Source organism: Trachypithecus francoisi, unplaced genomic scaffold (genome assembly GCF_009764315.1).
Source record: "Trachypithecus francoisi isolate TF-2019V2 unplaced genomic scaffold, Tfra_2.0 Lachesis_group1, whole genome shotgun sequence".
NCBI lineage: Eukaryota > Metazoa > Chordata > Mammalia > Primates > Cercopithecidae > Trachypithecus > Trachypithecus francoisi.
In genome coordinates, this window is record NW_022681454.1 from 77,182,707 (window position 1) to 77,201,190 (window position 18,484).

The window sequence follows — 18,484 nt, forward strand, 5'->3', positions numbered from 1 at the left end:
AAAGAGTAATGGAAGAAAAGTAACTTGGCAATTGATTCGCAAGTTAGACTTTGATTTAAAGCAGGTCTCCTTCTGGGTTTGTAACACTTGGGGATTAAATTTTTCAACATAAAGCAAATGAACCAAAATATGAGTGAATATGAAAATTACTAAGCTGTAGGGAATACATTGGAGAGGTTAAGGGTACAGGCTTTAGAATTAAAACCTGTTTGGTTTTACTCTTGGTCCTACCATTTACTATTTATGTGATCTCAGTTTCCTTTATGTAGGCATAATAATAGATTGTTGGTGGGATTAATCAGACACTTATATAGTGTCTGGCCCACATCTGTTAACTGCTGTTACTATCTTCAATATCATTACCTTTATTATGATTTGTATGTGGAACAACCTACTTGAACCATACATTTCGGAGCTCTTGTAGGGATTGTTGTTCCTTCTCTACACTCTTTGAAATAACTGTGGGCTCTAATTTTGCCCTACAGAATGCTATAGGAAATATTTATACAACACTTGCTATTTTACCTTATTTTTCAGATTAAACAATTTTATTCAATAAATATTTATAAAGCATCCGCTATGTAATACTTGCTATTTTAGTTACCATAGAGCTGTTATCATCCCCAGTACTTGTTGCCTTTTTTAAAAGGAAGAATTGCCAAAGAAATGTACTTTATGTATTAGCTTTTTAAAAAGTTTGCTATTTGTAAGCCATATTAAATACTTTCTGAAGTACAATAGAGATCACATAAAAACACTGTCAAATGTTTAAAAAATTTGCCTTACCGTTCATATCTTTCAGTTGAGATCTGCCTTTTCAGGGCATCATAATCTGTTTGTAACTGTGCCACTTTAGCTCGAAGCATGGTGTTTTCCCGGCTTTGACTAGTTCTTAAAAACAAATTTAAAAATCCAGAAATAAATGTTCTGTTTTGTAAAGTCAAGTGCTGTGGTTTTTTAAATTAATAAAGAGAAGATCAAGACCTTTCAACAAGAATTCTCTAAACTTGTAGGGCTTTTATCACATTTTCTTTTTCATTCATTTATTTATGAAACATTTACTGAACATCTATTACATACTAAGCACTAAAGCAATGATAGGGATACAAATTTGAATGGGACATAAACTGTAATATCAAGATGTGTAAAGTGTTGTCATTGGCTCTTTCTTGACGCTTGCCTTGGAAAGAGAAATGTTAATATTTTTAATACCTTTCAAAAGCTCATTCTTCCATGCCTACTCTACTCTGGGTTTCCTTCCCTCTTCCTACAAATATGTCTAAATCCTTCTATTGTAAAAGTATGACATCATCAATCTCTCCCAAAGTAATCAATACCCGTAATGTGGGTCAAATCTCATAGCCTTTTTAGAGTCCTTTTTCCTAATCTACAGCATAAAACACAGCCACCTCTTCTTCTCCTGAGAACGCTCTCTCTTCACTGACTCCTCTGTCCATTCCTCAAATGTAGGTACTTTCCTAACGTTTTCTCTTCTCATTACTCTGCCACAGTACCACCTCTGTAGTGAAGATATACAGGTCTGCACCTCCCAACACATGATGTTTCTCCCGAGCAAGTCTCCTAAATTTCCAAAAGCAGCAGACATATAAGCCAAATATTTTGGTTTTGTACACCCTTCATATGCTTTTTGTTTGTTTGTTTGAGACAGAGTCTCGCTCTGTTGCCCAGGCTGGGGTGCAGTAGTGCAATCTCGGCTCACTGCAACCTCTACCTCCTGGGTTCAAGTGATTCTCGCACCTCAGCCTCCTGAGTAGCTGGGACTACAGGTGTGCACCACCACACCTGGCTAATTTTTTTTTTTTTTTTTTGTATTTTTAGTAGAGATGGGGTTTCACCATGTTGCCCAGGCTGGTCTCAAACTCCTGAGTCCAGGCAATCCACCCGCCTTGGCCTCCCAAAATGCTGGGATTACAGGTGTGAGCCACTGCACTTGGCCTATCCTTCATACTCTTATCCTTTCCTCCACTTCAAAAAAATTAAAAAATTATCCTTCACAAGCAATTGTCTTTGCATAAATTGACTTAAGACACTTACAATTTGCTTTCAGAAAGGGTTAACTTCTCCTTAAGTAGCTGGATTTCTGTATCCTTCTCATGGGAGGTTAAGTGAGAATGAAATTCTTTATCTCTGTTTGTAGCCAACAATGATTCAAGGTTTTTAACTGTATGTCTCTCATTTGACAGTTGTTTTTTCAATAGGTCTGACTCTGACTTTACATTTTCTAATTCCACTACAACCTACATGAAAAACAAAGTAAGATTACTTCAGTACAATTTAAACTTACTCTGAAAAAATTATGTATATGACAATATAGCTCTGTGGAACTAGTCATCCATCACTTGTTTCATTTTGGGTATTGGTTAAAGATTATGAACCATTTCTTTAAGTATAAGAAAGACACTTTATTTTCAAAATAATCTTTGTTATTTTTACTATGGGCTTATTTGGCTATAGGATCTACTCCAATCCTCAAATAGTTTTCAGTCATGGTACCTTGTCAAGAGAGGGTCATTAAGATAAAATCATAAGGGCAATGAGATCCTTCTGGTTGAATATGCTTACTCTGACTACATAATCAAGTCAGTATTGTAGCTTCTCAGTACTTGAAAATAAGGATACTACTAGATGAGTGAAAATTGAAAACAACCATGTTTGAAAACAAACACTAGGTTATTTAAAGTAATGCCTCTGTTTGGGAATGGCAAATTCTAGCTAAATAGACTTGTTTAATTAAGATTTAAACACCTTGAGATTTTTATCAGGAAAAATATTCTATTTTGGAAGCACTGAACCGTTCAATCCTTCATTCAAGTCTTACTTTTTTTTTTTTTTTGAGACAGGGTCTCACTCTGTTGCCCAAGCTAGAGTGCAGTGGCACAATCTCTGCTTACTGCAGCCTCAACATCCTGGGCTCACATGAACCTTCCCAGCCACAGCCTCCCAAGTAGCTGGGACTACAGGCACATGCCATATGCCTGACTAATTCTTTGTATTTTTTGTAGAGACGAGATTTTGCCATGCTACCCAGGCTGGTTTCAAACTCCGGAGCTCAAGCAATCTGCCTGACTTGGCTTCCCAAAGTGTTGGGATTACAGGTATAAGCCATCGTACCTGGCCTCAAGTCTTACTTTTAAACAGAGAAAGAATGTAGTAGGATATGCTCCTAATTTATAATCAGAAAATTCATAATTTCCTAAATAGCCATCTATTCCAAAACAGCACCCACTTTCATCACTACGTTTGCCTGAGAAATCTTGCAAAGAATCAAGCAGTCAAATCTGGTTGTCAAAATCCTGTAGTCAAAAGTAACTACTGTAGGCCGGGCACAGTGGCTCACGCCTATAATCCCAGAACTTTGGGAGGCCGAGGCCGGCAGATCACCCAAGGTTGGGAGTTTGAGACCAGCCTGGCCAACATAGTGAAACCCCATCTCTACTAAAAATACAAAAATTAGCCAGGTGTGTCAGCAGATACCTGTAATCCCTGCTACTCGGGATGCTGAGGCAGAAGAATTGGTTGAACCCAGGAGGCGGAGGTTGTGGTGAGTCGAGATCGCGCCACTGCACTCCACCCTGAACGACAGAGCAAAACTCCATCTCAAAAAAAAAAAGTAACTACTCTAAAAGGAAACAAATATATGCATGGTGTGGTCAATGCTAAAGTAAAACAATTAGAGTAGGGCTCAATAAAACAATTTGCCAAGACAATTTCTCTTTCTTACCCTCTCAAACTCAAGGTTTTTGGAATTCAATTGCTGGGTCATAATATCTTTGCCTGAATCAAGTTTAATGCAAAGTTCTCTAAGAGATGACAAGTCATTTAATACTGTTGCTTTCTCATCTTCTTGATGTCTCAGCTCTTCTTCTAATCGAGACATGGCTTTTGCCATTGATGAGATCTGAGATTCATAAGCATGATGGGCATTTATGTGCTGAAAAAATAAAAAGAAACAAGTAAAAAAATAACTCAAACATTTTAAGAACCTAAATGTGTACAGCCAACAATCTCACTTTAGAAAAATATGACAGTCAATTTTTGCTTATTTTAAAATACTCTCAGGAAGCTGCCTACTATTTAAAGATGACCTATTTAATGCTTAACAAAAGGAATTGTGTATAATTATTAATCATGGTAACTGTGTACCTCATGTGTATATTTATATATTTGGAAGATGTAAAAAAGAAAGTTATTGAGTCACGGGGTTGTGGATATGAGGAATTTTTGAAATTGCATTAAATTTTTCCTTTATAAATTATCTTTGTTATAATAATGCCATTTCAAGAAAAAGTAACATATATACATATCACTCCTCAACTGTCTTCAGCTAAATTCTAAATTCCAAAAATGGGGTTTACTTCAAAACAAATACCTGAAGAAATTTAAATTTAACTTAAGTAATAGTAAATAACTTTTTAATATTTTAATAACTGAAATAATGAAAAAAATTTCAAATACTGATACATTTTTTTAAGAAGAATCCACATTTGAAATTTCTCACAATTTGAATTATGAGTAATACAAACTGATATAAACTCTACTTCTGGGTTTTGGGAAGAATTCTGCATTTGAAAAATAAAATTACTGCAACAGGCTATTAAAATGGCCGGGTACAGTGGCCCACGTCTGCAACCCCAACACTCTGGGAGGCTGAGGTGGGAGGATCACTTGAACCCAGGAATCTGAAACCAGCCCAGGCAACATAGTGAGAACCTGTCTACAAAAAAATACAAAAATTAGCTGTGTGGTGGCACATGCCTACAGTCCTTGCTATGTGGGAGTCTGAGGTGGGAGATCACCTGAGCCCAGGAGTTCAAGGCTGCAGTGAGCTATGGTCAAGCCATTCCACTCCAGCCTGGCCGATGGTGCAAGACTCTGTCTCTTAAAAAAAAACTCCACGAATCTACATTGAAAATCTAATATTGTGCTGTGAAGATTCAATCAACTTCAACAATTGCAGAAAAGTATTTAGATTTTTTAGTGCATTACTAAAAGCTAACCTAAACAAATATAATACTGTAGTATTGTATTGTAAAATTGGCTTATACTTTAATAAAAGCTAATTTCATATACCACATAAGAACACGAACAATAAAGAACAAAATAATTGAAGATTATTTGAGAATAGTTGCTGAAAAACTCTTCTGAAGGTTGAAAGGCGTTCCTTTAACTAGTTATTATACTCTTCTTAACAGAAAAACTTTTAGAGACAGTGTATTAGTTCCCTAGGGCTGCTGTAACAAACTACCACAAATGAGGTGTTTAAAAAAAAACACAGAAATTTATCCTTTCACAGTTCTGGAGGCTGGAAGTCCAAAATGTGGGTGTTGGCAGGGCTGGCTCCTTCCAGAGCTTCTGTGGGGGAATCTGTCCCACGCCTCTCTCCTAGCATCTGGTGGATGCTGCCAGTGCCTGGTGTTCACTGACTTGAAGACATATCACTCCAATCTCAGCCTCAATCTTCATACAGCCTTCTCTGTACACACTGTATCTAAATTTCCCTCACTTTTGAAGGACACCCATCATTCTCTGGGTTAAGGCCTGCCTTAATCCAGCACAACCTCATCTTAACTTGTTCATATTTGCAAAAACCCAGTTTCCAAATAAGGTCATGTTGACAGATACTAGGGGTTAGGATTTCAACGTATCTTTCTGGTGGACACAATTCTCCTACCCTCTGGTCCCCCAAAATTCATGCCCTTTCCATATACAAAATACATTCACTCCATCCCAACATTCTAGCATCAACTCTAAACCCAAAATCTCATCTAAGCACCATTTGAATCACATATGGGTGAGACTCTGAATATGGACCACATTGGGACAAAATTCACCATGTACAGACCTATGACACTGGAAAACAAGTAAACTGCTTCCAAAATAAAATGGCAGGATAGGCATACAATAGACAGTCCCACTGTAAAAGGGAGAAAATAAAAGGAATAAAGGAGTTACTAGTCTAAAGTAAGTCTGCAACCAAGCAGGCCAAATCCATTAGATTTCAAAACCTAGTAGTAATCATTTGTGCCTTGTTTATCTGGTGCTCTGTCCTCTGAGCCAGCCAGAGTGGCCCCACCCTGTGTCCCACAGGGGCAGTGGCCTTGCCCTCTGAAACCAAGGAGACAGACAGTTGCTCCATCATCTGAACCTGTGATGTCTGGGCTTGTGGTGGTAGCCACAGTCCCACCAGCCTCTGAGCTGCCCTTGGTGGCCTTGCTGGTCTCTGAGCTACCCTTAGAGTCATTCTGTTCTTTTTTTGAAGGTGAACTTGCAGCCAACTAGCTCTGTTGGTCTGTTTTCTGCTAGTAGGATCCCAGAAGTCCAATAGCCTTCCTTCATTTCATCCCATTTCTGCTCCTTTCAGTCAAAGCTGGCAGTGATTCTGCTGAGATGACTGATTGGATTCATGAGTCACATATCTAATCTCTTCACCAAGAGGTTTTCTAGTCACACTCTACAACATACTGTCTGGATAGGCTAAGAATTTTCCAAAATCATCAAGTTCTGGTTTCTTTCCTTTTTGTTTTTTTGAGACAGGGTCTCACTTTGTCAGCCAGGCTGGAGTGCAGTGCCACGATCTCGGCTCACTGTAGCCTTGACCTCCTGGGTTCAGCCCCCCAAGTAGCTGGGACTACAGTCACGTGCCACCACGTTCAGCTAATTTTTTTGTATTTTTTGTAGAGACGGGGTTCTGCCATGTTGTCCAGGCTGGTCTCGAACCCCTGAGTGTAGTTTTTTGGTGGATACAGGTGGATTGCTTGAGCGATCTGCCTGCCCTGACCTTCTAAAGTACTAGGATTACAGGTGTCAGCTACCACGCCCGGCTTCATGTCTTGGTTTCTTTTTTGCTTTTTAGTTCCTTCCTCCATTTCTCTCTTTCCTCTCACATTTTACTACAAGTAACAAGGAGAAACCAGGCTGTCTCTTCCACACTTTGCTTGGAAATCTTCTCAGCTAAATATCCGAGTTCATCCCTTACAAATTCTACTTTTCTCCCAACAGTAGACCATAACTTTTAGCCAAGTTCTCTGTCACTTTATAACAAGTAACATCTTTTCTCAACTCTGTCTGAGACATCACCAGAGGAAACATTCATATTTCTGGCAAAATCCATCCATGACAACATATGTATTCTGTAAATAACAGAAGTTTTCTTTATAGCTCTCACTTCTTCTGAGTCTTCATCACAATTGCCTTTAATGTCCATATTTCTACCAATGATCTCTTCAAGGCAATCTGGGCTTTTTCTGTCAAGCACTTCAAAACCCTTTCAGTCTCTACTCATTACCCAGTTCTAAAGCCACTTTAATATTTTCAGGTGTTTGTTGCAGCAGCAACCCACTTTCTGGTGCCATAATCTGTATTAGTTTCTTAGGGCAGCTGTAACAAACTGCCACAAATTGTGTGGCCTAAAAAAGTAGAAATTATTCTCTCATAATTCTGGAAGCTAGAAGTCCAAAATTCAGGTGTTGGCAGGTATGGTTCCTTCTGGAGATTCTGAGGCAGAATCTGTTCTTTGCCTCCCTCCTAGTTTCTGATGGCTACTGGCAGTCCTTGACATTCCTTGACTTTTACACATATCACTCTAATCTTTGCCTCCATCTTCACGTGGTGTTCTCTCCTGTGTCCAAATATCCATTGTCCTATCCACCATGACCTCATTTTAACTTGATTCCATCTGCAAAGACGCTTTTTCCAAATAAGAGACTGGGGGTTGGTACCTCAATATATCTTTTTAGAGACTATAATTCTATCTGCTACAGATAGTCAATACTTTCTCCTGAAAGATAAAAATTATAAGACTACACAAAACAAAAATGATAATAATGGCCAACTATTGTATATCAATCTAACCCTGGGTCCCTATATTTTAACTGAACTCACATTTTTTATTATGAGATTTTTATAGACTGTCTTTATGACAAAATCTTATTTAAATCTACATGCAAAAAAATAATGGTGGGCTCTTACCTTATATCATTTGTAAAAATTAACTTAAAATGGATCAAAGACCTGAGTATATGAGCTAAAAGTATAAAACTCTTATTAGAAACCATAGGGGAAAAGCTTTATGACACTGGAGTTAGCAATGATTTCTTGGATATGACACCACAAGTATAGGCATCAAAAGAAAAAAAATAAATTGGACTTCATTTAAATTGAAAACTTCTGTACATCAAAAACTACTGAAAAGGCAACCCACACAATGGGAGAAAGTATTTGCAAACCACATATACACTAAGGTATTAATCTCCAGAATATATAAAGAACTTCTACAACAATTTAAAACAATCTGATTATAAAAAATGAACAAAGGATTTGAATAAGCATTTCTCCAAAGAAGATACACAAATCGTTAATAAACAAATGAAAAGATTCTCAACATCACTAACCATTACGGAAATGCAAACCAGAAGCACGAGATACCGCTCCACTCCCATTACGATGGCTCTTATAAAACAAAAAATTAAAAAATTACAAGTATTGGTGAGGATGTGGAGCAACTGGAACCCTCATGCATTGCTGGTAGAAATGTAAAATGGTGTAGCACCTATGGAAAAACCACATGGCTATTCTTCAAAAAATTAAATACAGAATTATCATATGATTCAGTAATTCCACTTCTGGGTATATACCCAAAAGAACTGAAAGCAAGCACCTGAACAGATATATTTGTATACCCATGTTCACAGCAGCATTATTCACAACAGCCAAAAGGCAGAACCAAATCAAATGTCTATTGACAGATGAATGGCTAAACAAAAATGTGGTACATACATACAATGAAATGTTACTCAGCCTTAAAAAAGGATGAAATTCTGACACATGCTACATAATACGGATGAACCCTGTGGTAAAGTAAACCATAAGGCTAAGTGAAATCAGTCACAAAAGGACAAATATTGTGTGATTCCACTATATGAGGTACCTAGAGTAACCAAATTCACAGAGACAGAAAGCAGGGTGACAAATAATGGTGACAGTTACACAACACTGTGAATGTACTAATGCCATAGAACTGTCTACTTAAAAATGGTTAAAATGGGAAATTTGATGTATGTATCTTTTACCACAAAAAAAAGTAATGGGGCTTGCATGAAAATTAAGAGAATGACAGAAATTTACCACTTAACTTGATTTTATCAATGTTTACGACCTCAGGTCAATAAAGTATCTTTGAGGCCGGGCGCGGTGGCTCATGCCTGTAATCCCAGAACTTTGGGAGGCTGAGGTGGGTGGATCATTCAAGGTCAGGAGTTCGAGACCAGCCTGGCCAACATGGTGAAACCCTGTCTCTACTAAAAATACAAAAAATTGGCCAGACGTGGTGGCGCGTGCCTGTAATCCCAGCTACTCAGGAGGCTGAGACAGAAGAATCGCTTGAACCCAGGAGGTGGAGGTTGCAGTGAGCCGAGATTGTGCCATTGCACTCCAGCCTGGGTGACAGAGTGGGACTCTGTCTCAAAAAAAAAAATAAAAATAAAAATAAAGTATCTTTGAATGTTTTCTGTTTCACTAAATAACATCTTTACAAAACAAATAAATATATTACCTCTTGAATTTCTTTTTCTAATAGCTCCACTCTTTCTCGAAGATGTCTCCTCTCAGTGTCAATAGAAAGAAGTTCCAGTCGAACTGAGCTGCTTTCTCCCTCCGCTTGATGGGCTTTGACCTCCCAGTCTTCAGCACGGTTATGAAGCATCTGAAATCTATCTAACAAATCTTGATTTTCTTTTTCCTGGTTTAATCATAATAAAATTGTTTCTAAATTAGTAACTGTCACTTACGGGAACACCCATGTCATAAACACATACACACACAGAGCATTCTGTTCTAATTTAGGAAGCATTAGTTATCTGTGCAGGTACCACACTAAAATCTATGGGAAAAATAGAAAAAGGCAGTAGGCAGGATCTCTACTTTAAAATGTTTAATATCTAATTGTAGAGGCAGAATAAACCAACATGAAAAAGTTAAAAAAAGAAAAACCCTCAGTCTTAAATCCAACCTAAATAGCATTTTTCACCTTGGCAGCCATTAAGCTCTCCCATCGTGACACCTCTGTTATGTATTTATGAACTCTGCTCTTCATTTCTTCTTTTTCTTGCACTGCTGCTTCCAATTCCAATGAGATTTCCTACAAATAAAAAAATTAAAGACAATCTAAAATGAACACAACACCAAATAAATTTTATTTATATTCAAATAATTCCTTTGGAATTGGAGAATAAGATAGAGTAGGACAAAAGGAAAACTGTTCCTAAGTGTTATTTTCACTTATTTTTCCTGGCAGATCTCATCTTTTTAAAATTTTTCAGACAGAGTCTCATTCTGTTACTCAGGCTGGAGTGCAATGGCGAGATTACAGCTCACTGCAGCCTTGACCTTCTGGGCTCAAGCAATCCTTCCACTTCAGCTCTCCGAGTAGCTGAGACCACAGGCAAATGTCACCATGCCAGCTAATTTTTTTTTAATTTTCTGAGATGAGATCTCACTATGATGTCCAGCCTGGTCTCAAACTCCTGGGCTCAAACAATCCTCCTACTTTGGTCTCCGAAAGTGCTGGGATTATAGGTGTGAGCTACCATGCCTGGTCTGATCTTGACTTTTTAACCAAACTTTATCACACATTTCCCATAATAGTCCTGATCATGTATCTGGTATTTACACTAAGGGCTAGCTATGATCAGGGGCTGACAATAAAAAAATTCATATTTCATCAATATGCTTTATGCTGAATAATACTGAAAACAATTTTTTAAAAACATAAAATATTTAAAACAGGAAAATCACTGGTTTTCTCAGTATAATCTGTTAGGAAACAAGCACAAACAGAACTAATACCTTTCAGTATTTGCCATTCTAAAGCACTCACTCATTTAACTACAAGTATATTTCAGAGCAGACAGAAGTAAGCACAAATAATTAAAACCTATCCTGAGTCTTTAAAACACAGAAACTTTGCTCTGGGAGTGATGCTGATGTCCTCACCCAGTAGGGTGACAATGATTTCTGACATACAGAATTTCATGCTCTCACCTTAGGTTTCCTTGCAACAAAGACCAAAATGGTGAGAAGATCAGTTGCACCCATTAGACACCCTGTGATATATAGCAGCATTCTAAGCAACTTTATTTTTTTAGACAGAGTCTCACTCTGTTGCTCAGGCTGGAGTGCAGTGGCGCAATCTCGGGTCACTACAACCTCCACCTCCAGGTTCAGGTGATTCTCCTGCCTCAGCCTTCCGAGCAGCTGGGATTACAGGTGCATACCACCACGCCCAGCTAATTTTTGTATTTTTAGTAGAGATGGGGTTTCACCATGTTGGCCAGGCTGGTCTCAAACTCCTGATCTCAAGTGATCCACCCACCTCAGCCTCCAAAAGTGCTAAGATTACAGGTGTGAGCCACTGCGCCTAGCCTAAGCTACATTTTTTCATACCCTGATAAACACCATTGTCCTTAATGAATTATTTATGTCACTTATTTTTATGTCATTAAATTTTAGAAAAAAAATTTAGAGCTTTAATATTTAGCAAACAATGGATACTATAAAACTATCAAAATTTATGCATTGTGTTCATACTTGGTTTTCTCTTGCCATCATAGCCAGGTCATCTTGCAATCTTCTGTTTTCCTTAAAAGCAATTTCTCTCGATCTTCCTACTTCATCGAGTTCTTTGTGAGCTGCATCAAGCTGGCGCCGGAGGCTGTTTATCTCACGATCTCGATTAACTAATGTTTCTTTTAGCTGGCTGTTAAATGAGTGATGTGAAAATAATAAAGAAAACTTTTAAAAACTGTAGTTCATTTAAAAGAAAACTTATAGTCTAAGTATATTTAGAATACAAATATACTGTGATTATAAGAAATTATAACTGCTGCATTAAGATACCTATTAATTAGGTAGAACAGACATTGTAGAGCTCTACCAATAATTACATGCAAATGAAGTAAAAAAAAAGGTATTAATCCAACAGTCAAGTAAACACAGAAAACTTTCAAGTGTTAAAAGTTGAATAGCTTGAGCCCAAGAGTTCGAGACCAGCCTGGGCAATATAGGGAGACCCCCGTTTCTACAAAAAAAGTTGTTTAAAGTAGCTGAGCGTGGGGGCACATGCCTGTAGTCTCAACTACTCAGAAGGCTGAGGTGGGAGGATCACCTGAGCCTGGGGAGGCCAAGGTTGCCGTGAGTGGAGATCATGCCACTACACTCCAGCCTGGGCAACAGAGTGAGACCTTGTCTCAAAAACAAACAAAAAGTAAAGCATAGATTGAATTGGCAAATATTTATTAAATGTCTATATCCCCACTATTATATAAAATGTTAAGGGTATGTAAAATAAATAAGCAACTTTTTTCTTGAAGTGGCTTACAATCTGTCTGGAGAGACTATACATAAAACGTAAAATTTTGTGACAGCGCTCAAGATAGGTTTAGATGGAGAATAAATTCAAGATCGGCTACTAAGTAATTTAAGTTTTAATGATTAGGCTCCAAGTGGCATAATTACAGCAAAAATAAGGAACAAGTAGGTACATAGGAGAATAGTTAATAAGACGTAAGTGTTTATATGTGGATGACAGAAAAGGAGACGTTAAAGAGGATAACATATTTTCAAGCTGGAGACTGAGAAAATGATGCTACCATTGACAAAAATGGGGAAATTGAAAGGGAAATTCTTCTATTGCTACATTGCTACTGAATAGATAAAGCTGTATTCACTTAAAATCTCCTAAAAAGCTGGATGTAATTTCATTAATGACTTACTTCACAGCTGATTCACACTCTGAGATCATTAGCTTCATTTGAGCAACAGTTTTCTCCTATAGAAATTACAAAAATGTGTAAGATTTTAAACCAAAATGTCTTTAGCTAAATTTATATAACTTGTCATATTCACATAGTTCAAATATGCAGCTCAATTATATAAAGTATGCCTAAAACAAAGCTCCAAGTGAACATATCTCCATGTCCCAATCGTACTTCACATACTGGCGTGTTTTGACCTACCCTTGAATAGTTTTCTTGAGTTTGCTTTAATGAGATCTGATAAAATTACATTCTAGAAATAGATAAGATTACATTTTGAAGATTAACATTATTTGAAAAAAATGATATTTAAACATTAGAAAACATGGTCCTGGGTCTTAGAAACTTCTACATGGCCAATAATAATTGCATATTTGGGAAACTTCTGGTTCTAAGATGGTGGTGTAGTCACAAGCTGACTTCATTCCTCACAAAGAAAACCAAAAATAAATATACAATGTTAACATTATCATCAGCACTATCCCAGGACTCAAATACAAGGACAAGTCAGTTCCTGGGCCACAGAGACGTAAAAAACCTCTGAGCACACAGTGACAGAATCAAATTTGCACATCTGTGATGTCCCTTCCCTCAATCTGCCTGGCACCAAGTACATGGAAAATCTCCTCTAATTCATGGTTTCTACACTGGAAAAAGTGAGATTGAGGTGGACAACCAGCTTTTCTAATATCTTGTGTAATTTGGCAGGAGACCTGTTCCATGCCTCAACACACAGGAAACATCATGGACACCTGAAGGGAGACCTGTCCCTGAAGACACCCAGAGACAAAGCGGGGAGGTAGGACTACCTCCTCATCCCTGGAAACTCTTCTCTGTTACTCGGCCAAAGACAGCAAATCAGAGTGGTAGTTCAGTAACACCATGCTATAGGAGGTACATTCCACAGGTCCCCTGGGCACAAACCCTTAGCCAGGCCTTCGACACTGCTGGGACATCCCCTTTGGGACCTCCCCCATCCCAGATAGGCAGGAGTCTGAGCATTCACTAAAGCCAAGGCAAACTTGGGCTTTAGCCACCATCTAGTGACAAAAAGGAGGCAGCAACCTATGAAAGAAAGTATAAGAAATTCAATAAAGTTTGAAGAATCTCTAAGCAAACATAACCAATGAAAACCAAAACAAGCCAGGCTGGGTGTGGTGGTTTGGGCCTGTAATCCCAGCACTTTGGGAGGCTGAGGCAGGTGGATCACCTGAGATCAGGAGTTTGAGACCAGCCTGGCCAACATGGTGAAATGCCATCTCTACTAAAAATACAAAAATTAGCCAGGTGTGGTGTTGCATGCCTGTAATTCCAGCTATTTGGGAGGCTGAGGCAAGAGAATCGCTTGAACTTGGGAGACAGAGGTGACAGTGAGTTGAGATCATGCCACTGCACTCTAGTCTAGCTGACAGAGCAAGACTCTGTCTCAAAAAACACAAACAAAAACAACAACAAAAAAACAAGCTAGACAGAGAAGACTGGAGTAAATAACTAATCCTTCGAAGACACAGACATACATCCACAAGAAACAACAGCAACAGGGAACCACGAACTCTTCAAATGGACAAAGCAAGGAACCAGTGATTGATACTGACAAGACAATGACACCTGAGCTCTCTGGCCAAAAATTAAAAATTGAGGTATGACGAGTTGATGGGTGCAGCACACCAACATGGCATAAGTATACATATGTAACAAACCTGCACGTTATGCACATGTACCCTAGAACTTAAAGTATAATTAAAAAAAAAAAAAAAAAAAAAATAAATAAATAATTGAGGTATCAAGGAAATTCAGTGATCTCTAGGATAACACAGAAAATTCAGAAATTTATCAGAAAAAAAATTTTAATATATATTTTTTTGAGACAGATCTCATTCTGTTGACCAGGCTGGAGTGTTTGGAGTGCAGTGGTGTAATCACGGCTCACTGCAGACTCAACCACCTAGGCTCAAGGGATCCTTCTGCCTCAGTCTCCCAGGTAGTTGGAACCACAGGTGCACACCACTATACTTGGCTCATATCAGAGAAATTTAACCAAGAGATTGAAATAATAAAAAATGGCAAACAAAACTTAGAATTGAGAAATACATTTCCTGAAGTGAAAAATTCACTGGAGGATCTCAACAGGAGAATGGATCAAGCAAAGGCAAGAATCAGTGAGCTTGAAGACAAGCTATTTGAAATTACGCAGTAAAAGGAGAACAACAACAACAAAAGAATAAAAAGGAACAAAAATTGCCTACAAGACATAGAAAAATACAAAACCAAAGGATTACTGGTGTTCAAGAGGGAGTTTAGCAAGATCAAGGGGTAGAAAGCTTACTCAAAGAAATAACAGAACACTTTCCAAAACTTGAGAAAGACAAATTTCCTGTTGTAGGAAGGTCAGAGAACACGAAAGAGATTCAAGCCAAAAAAGACTGCCCCAAACATATAATAAACTCTCCAAGGTCAAGGACAAAGATAGGATCCTAAAAGCAGGAAGAGAAAAGCAAATAATACATAAAGGAACTCCAATTCATCTAGAAACAGATTTCTCAAAAGAAACCATACAGCCAAGAGGAAGCAGACTATCATTTTCAAAGCGCTAAAAGAAAAAAACTGCCATACAAGAATATGTTATCCAGCAAAAGTGCCCTTCAATAAAGTCCTGACCAGATAAACACAGGCTAAGAGAATTCACCACGAACAGGCATATCTTAAAAGAAATGCTAAGGGAGTTCTTCAATTTGAAAGAAAAAAACTAATGTGCAAAAAGAAAACATTTAAAGGTATAAAACCCACTGGTAAAATTAAATACAGAGACAATCCCAGAATACTCTAATACTGTAGTTGTGGTATACAATCCACTTATAATTCTAGTCTGAAGCCTAAAAAACTAATCTATCAAAAAAATAGCTACAGCAAGCTGTTAAGAGACAGGCAATACACAAATCTGTAAATTAAGACAACCATAGGTCAAAATGCGAGGGAGATAAAGTGTAGAATTTTTTTTAGTTATTTCTTTGTGGGTTTTTTGTTTTGTGTTTTTGTTCGTTGTTTGTTTTTTAGAGACTGGGTCTTGTTCTGTCACCCAGACTTGAAGTGCAATGGTGTGATCATAGATCACTACAGTCTTAAACTCCTGGGCTCAAGTGATCTTCCTGCCTCAGGCTCCTGAATATCTAGGACTACAGGTACCACCATGCCCAGCTAATGTTTTTATTTTGGTAGAGATGGGGTCTCATTATGTTGCCCAGGCTAGTGTTAAACTTGTGGCCTCAAGCAATCTTCCCATCTTGGTCTCCCAAAGTGTCCGGATTAAGGTGTGAGCCAACATGCCTGGCCTTCTTTGTTTTAATTGTGTGTGTGTAATCTAAGATAAGTTGTCAGTTCTTTAAAATAACTTGTTATAAGATATGTTTTGTAAGCTTCATGGTAACCACAGTGTAAAAAGCTATAAAAAGCAATTAATTAAAACATACTACCAGAGAAAATCACTTAATCACAAAGGATGACAATAAGTGAAGAAAGAGAAGAGTTATAAAACTCTTGTTGATCACGTTGACATAAAATCAACAAAGAAACACTGGAGTTAATCTGTACACTAGACAAATATGCCCAACTGACATTTGCAGAACATTTCACCCAACTGCTACAGAATAAATTCCTTTTATCAGCACATGGAACGTTCCACAGAATAGACCATAGTTCATGCCACAAAACAAGTTTCAACAAATTCAAGAAAGTAGAAAGCATATCAAGTCTCTTTTCTGAACAAAACGAATAAAACTAGAAATCAATAAGAGAAACACTGGAAACTACACAAACACATCAAAATTAAACAACAGTTGCTCTCGAATGACCAATGGGTCAATGAAGAAATGAAAAAGGAAATTAAAAAATTATTGAAACAAATGAAAAGGGAAATATAATGTACCAAAATCTATGAAATACCGCAAAAACAAGCTAAGAGGGAAGTTTATAGCAATAAATGTCTGTATCAAAAAAGTTGAGGCTGAGCATGGTGGCTCATGCCTGTAATCCCAGCACTTGGGGAGGCTTAGCCAGAGGACTGCTTGAGCCTAGGAGTTGGAGACCAGCCTCGGAAACATGGTAAGACACCATCTCTACAAAAAAATTAAAAATTAGCTGGGCATGGTGGCACACATCTGTATCACAAGCTAATTGGGAGGCTGAGGTAGGAGGATTGCTTGTGTCTGAAAGGTCAAGGCTGCACTGAGCCATGAACTTGCTACTGCACTCGCCTGGGCAATAGTGAGACCCTGTCTCAAAAACAAAAAACAAAAAACAAAAAAAAAAACCCCAACAAAAAAAACCAAGACTTCAAATAAACAACCTAGTGATGATGTACCTCAACTAGAAAGACTTCAAATAAACAAACTAGTGATGATATACATCAACCAGAAACTAGAAAGGAACTAGAAAAGCAGGAACAAACCAAACTCCAAATTAGTAGAAGGTCAGAAAGAATAAAGATCAGAGCAAAAATGAAGGAAATTGAGATGCAAATATAAAAGATCTGCTGGGCACAGTGGCTCATGCCTGTAATCCTGGCACTTTGGGAGGCCTAGGTGGACGGATCACGAGGTCAGGAGATCGTGACCATCCTGGCTAACATGGTGAAACTCCATCTCTACTAAAAATACAAAAAGAAATTAGACAGGCGTGGTGGTGGACTCCTGTAGCTCCAGTTACTCGGGAGGCTGAGGCAGGAGAATGGCATGAACCCGGGAGGTGGAGAGTGCAGTGAACCGAGATTGCGCCACTGCACTCCAGCCCGGGTGACAGAGCGAGACTCCATCTCAGAAAAAAAGAAAAAGAAAATACAAAAGATCAATGAAATGAAAAGTTGGTTTTTTAAAAAGATAAACAAAAATCAACAAACCTTTAAGGCTGACTAAGAAAAAAAGAGACAAGACCCAATAAATAAAATCAGAAACAAAAAAGGGGACATAACTGTGACCATAGAAATACAAGGAATCATGAAAGACAATTACAATCACATGCGAACAAACTGGAAAACCTAGAAGAAATGGATAAATTCCTGGACACTTACAAGCTACCAAGTTTGAACCATGAAGAAACAGAAAACTTCAACAAACCAATAACAAGTAATAAGATAGAAGCTGTAATAAGAAGTCTTCCACAAAAGAAAAGTCCAGGACCTAATGGCTTTACTGCTGAACTCTACCGAACATCTAAAGAAGAACTAATACCAACTCCTGCTCAAACTCTTCAAGAAAATTGAAGAGGGTGGAATACTTCCAAATTCATTCTACAAGGCCAGCATTATCCTGATACCAAAACCAGACAAAGACACAACAAAAAAAGAAAACTACAGGCCTATATCACTGATGCACATAGGTGCAAAAATCCTCAACAAAATACTAGCAAACTAAATTCAACAATACTTTTTAAATAAATCAAAATGATCATTCACCATGATCAAGTGGGATTCATCCCAAGGATGCAAGGATGGTTCAACATGCACAATCAATAAATGTGATACATTAACAGAAGAACAGAAGCCATATAAATCATTTCAACAGATGCTGAAAAAGCATCCAATAAGTTGCAACATCCCTTTATTGTAAAAACCCTCTACAAAGGGTACAAAAAAAAATACCTCAAAATAACAAAGGCCATAT

At 37.8% G+C, this 18,484-nt stretch overlaps 1 protein-coding gene across 3 annotated transcripts in view; it reads right to left on the minus strand.

Moving 5' to 3' along the window:
• The window catches only part of CEP135 (centrosomal protein 135), a 101,471-nt gene that overhangs the window by 11,868 nt on the left and 71,119 nt on the right, over nucleotides 1–18,484 (minus strand). For all 3 annotated transcript variants that reach the window (XM_033214616.1, XM_033214615.1, XM_033214617.1), the window contains 7 exons: nucleotides 12,789–12,844; nucleotides 11,605–11,773; nucleotides 10,046–10,156; nucleotides 9,572–9,757; nucleotides 3,743–3,952; nucleotides 2,056–2,258; nucleotides 787–891 (listed from right to left, as the gene is read on the minus strand). In XM_033214616.1, coding sequence (XP_033070507.1) covers nucleotides 787–891; nucleotides 2,056–2,258; nucleotides 3,743–3,952; nucleotides 9,572–9,757; nucleotides 10,046–10,156; nucleotides 11,605–11,773; nucleotides 12,789–12,844 — 1,040 coding nt within the window. The remainder of the gene's footprint in view (nucleotides 1–786; nucleotides 892–2,055; nucleotides 2,259–3,742; nucleotides 3,953–9,571; nucleotides 9,758–10,045; nucleotides 10,157–11,604; nucleotides 11,774–12,788; nucleotides 12,845–18,484) is intronic.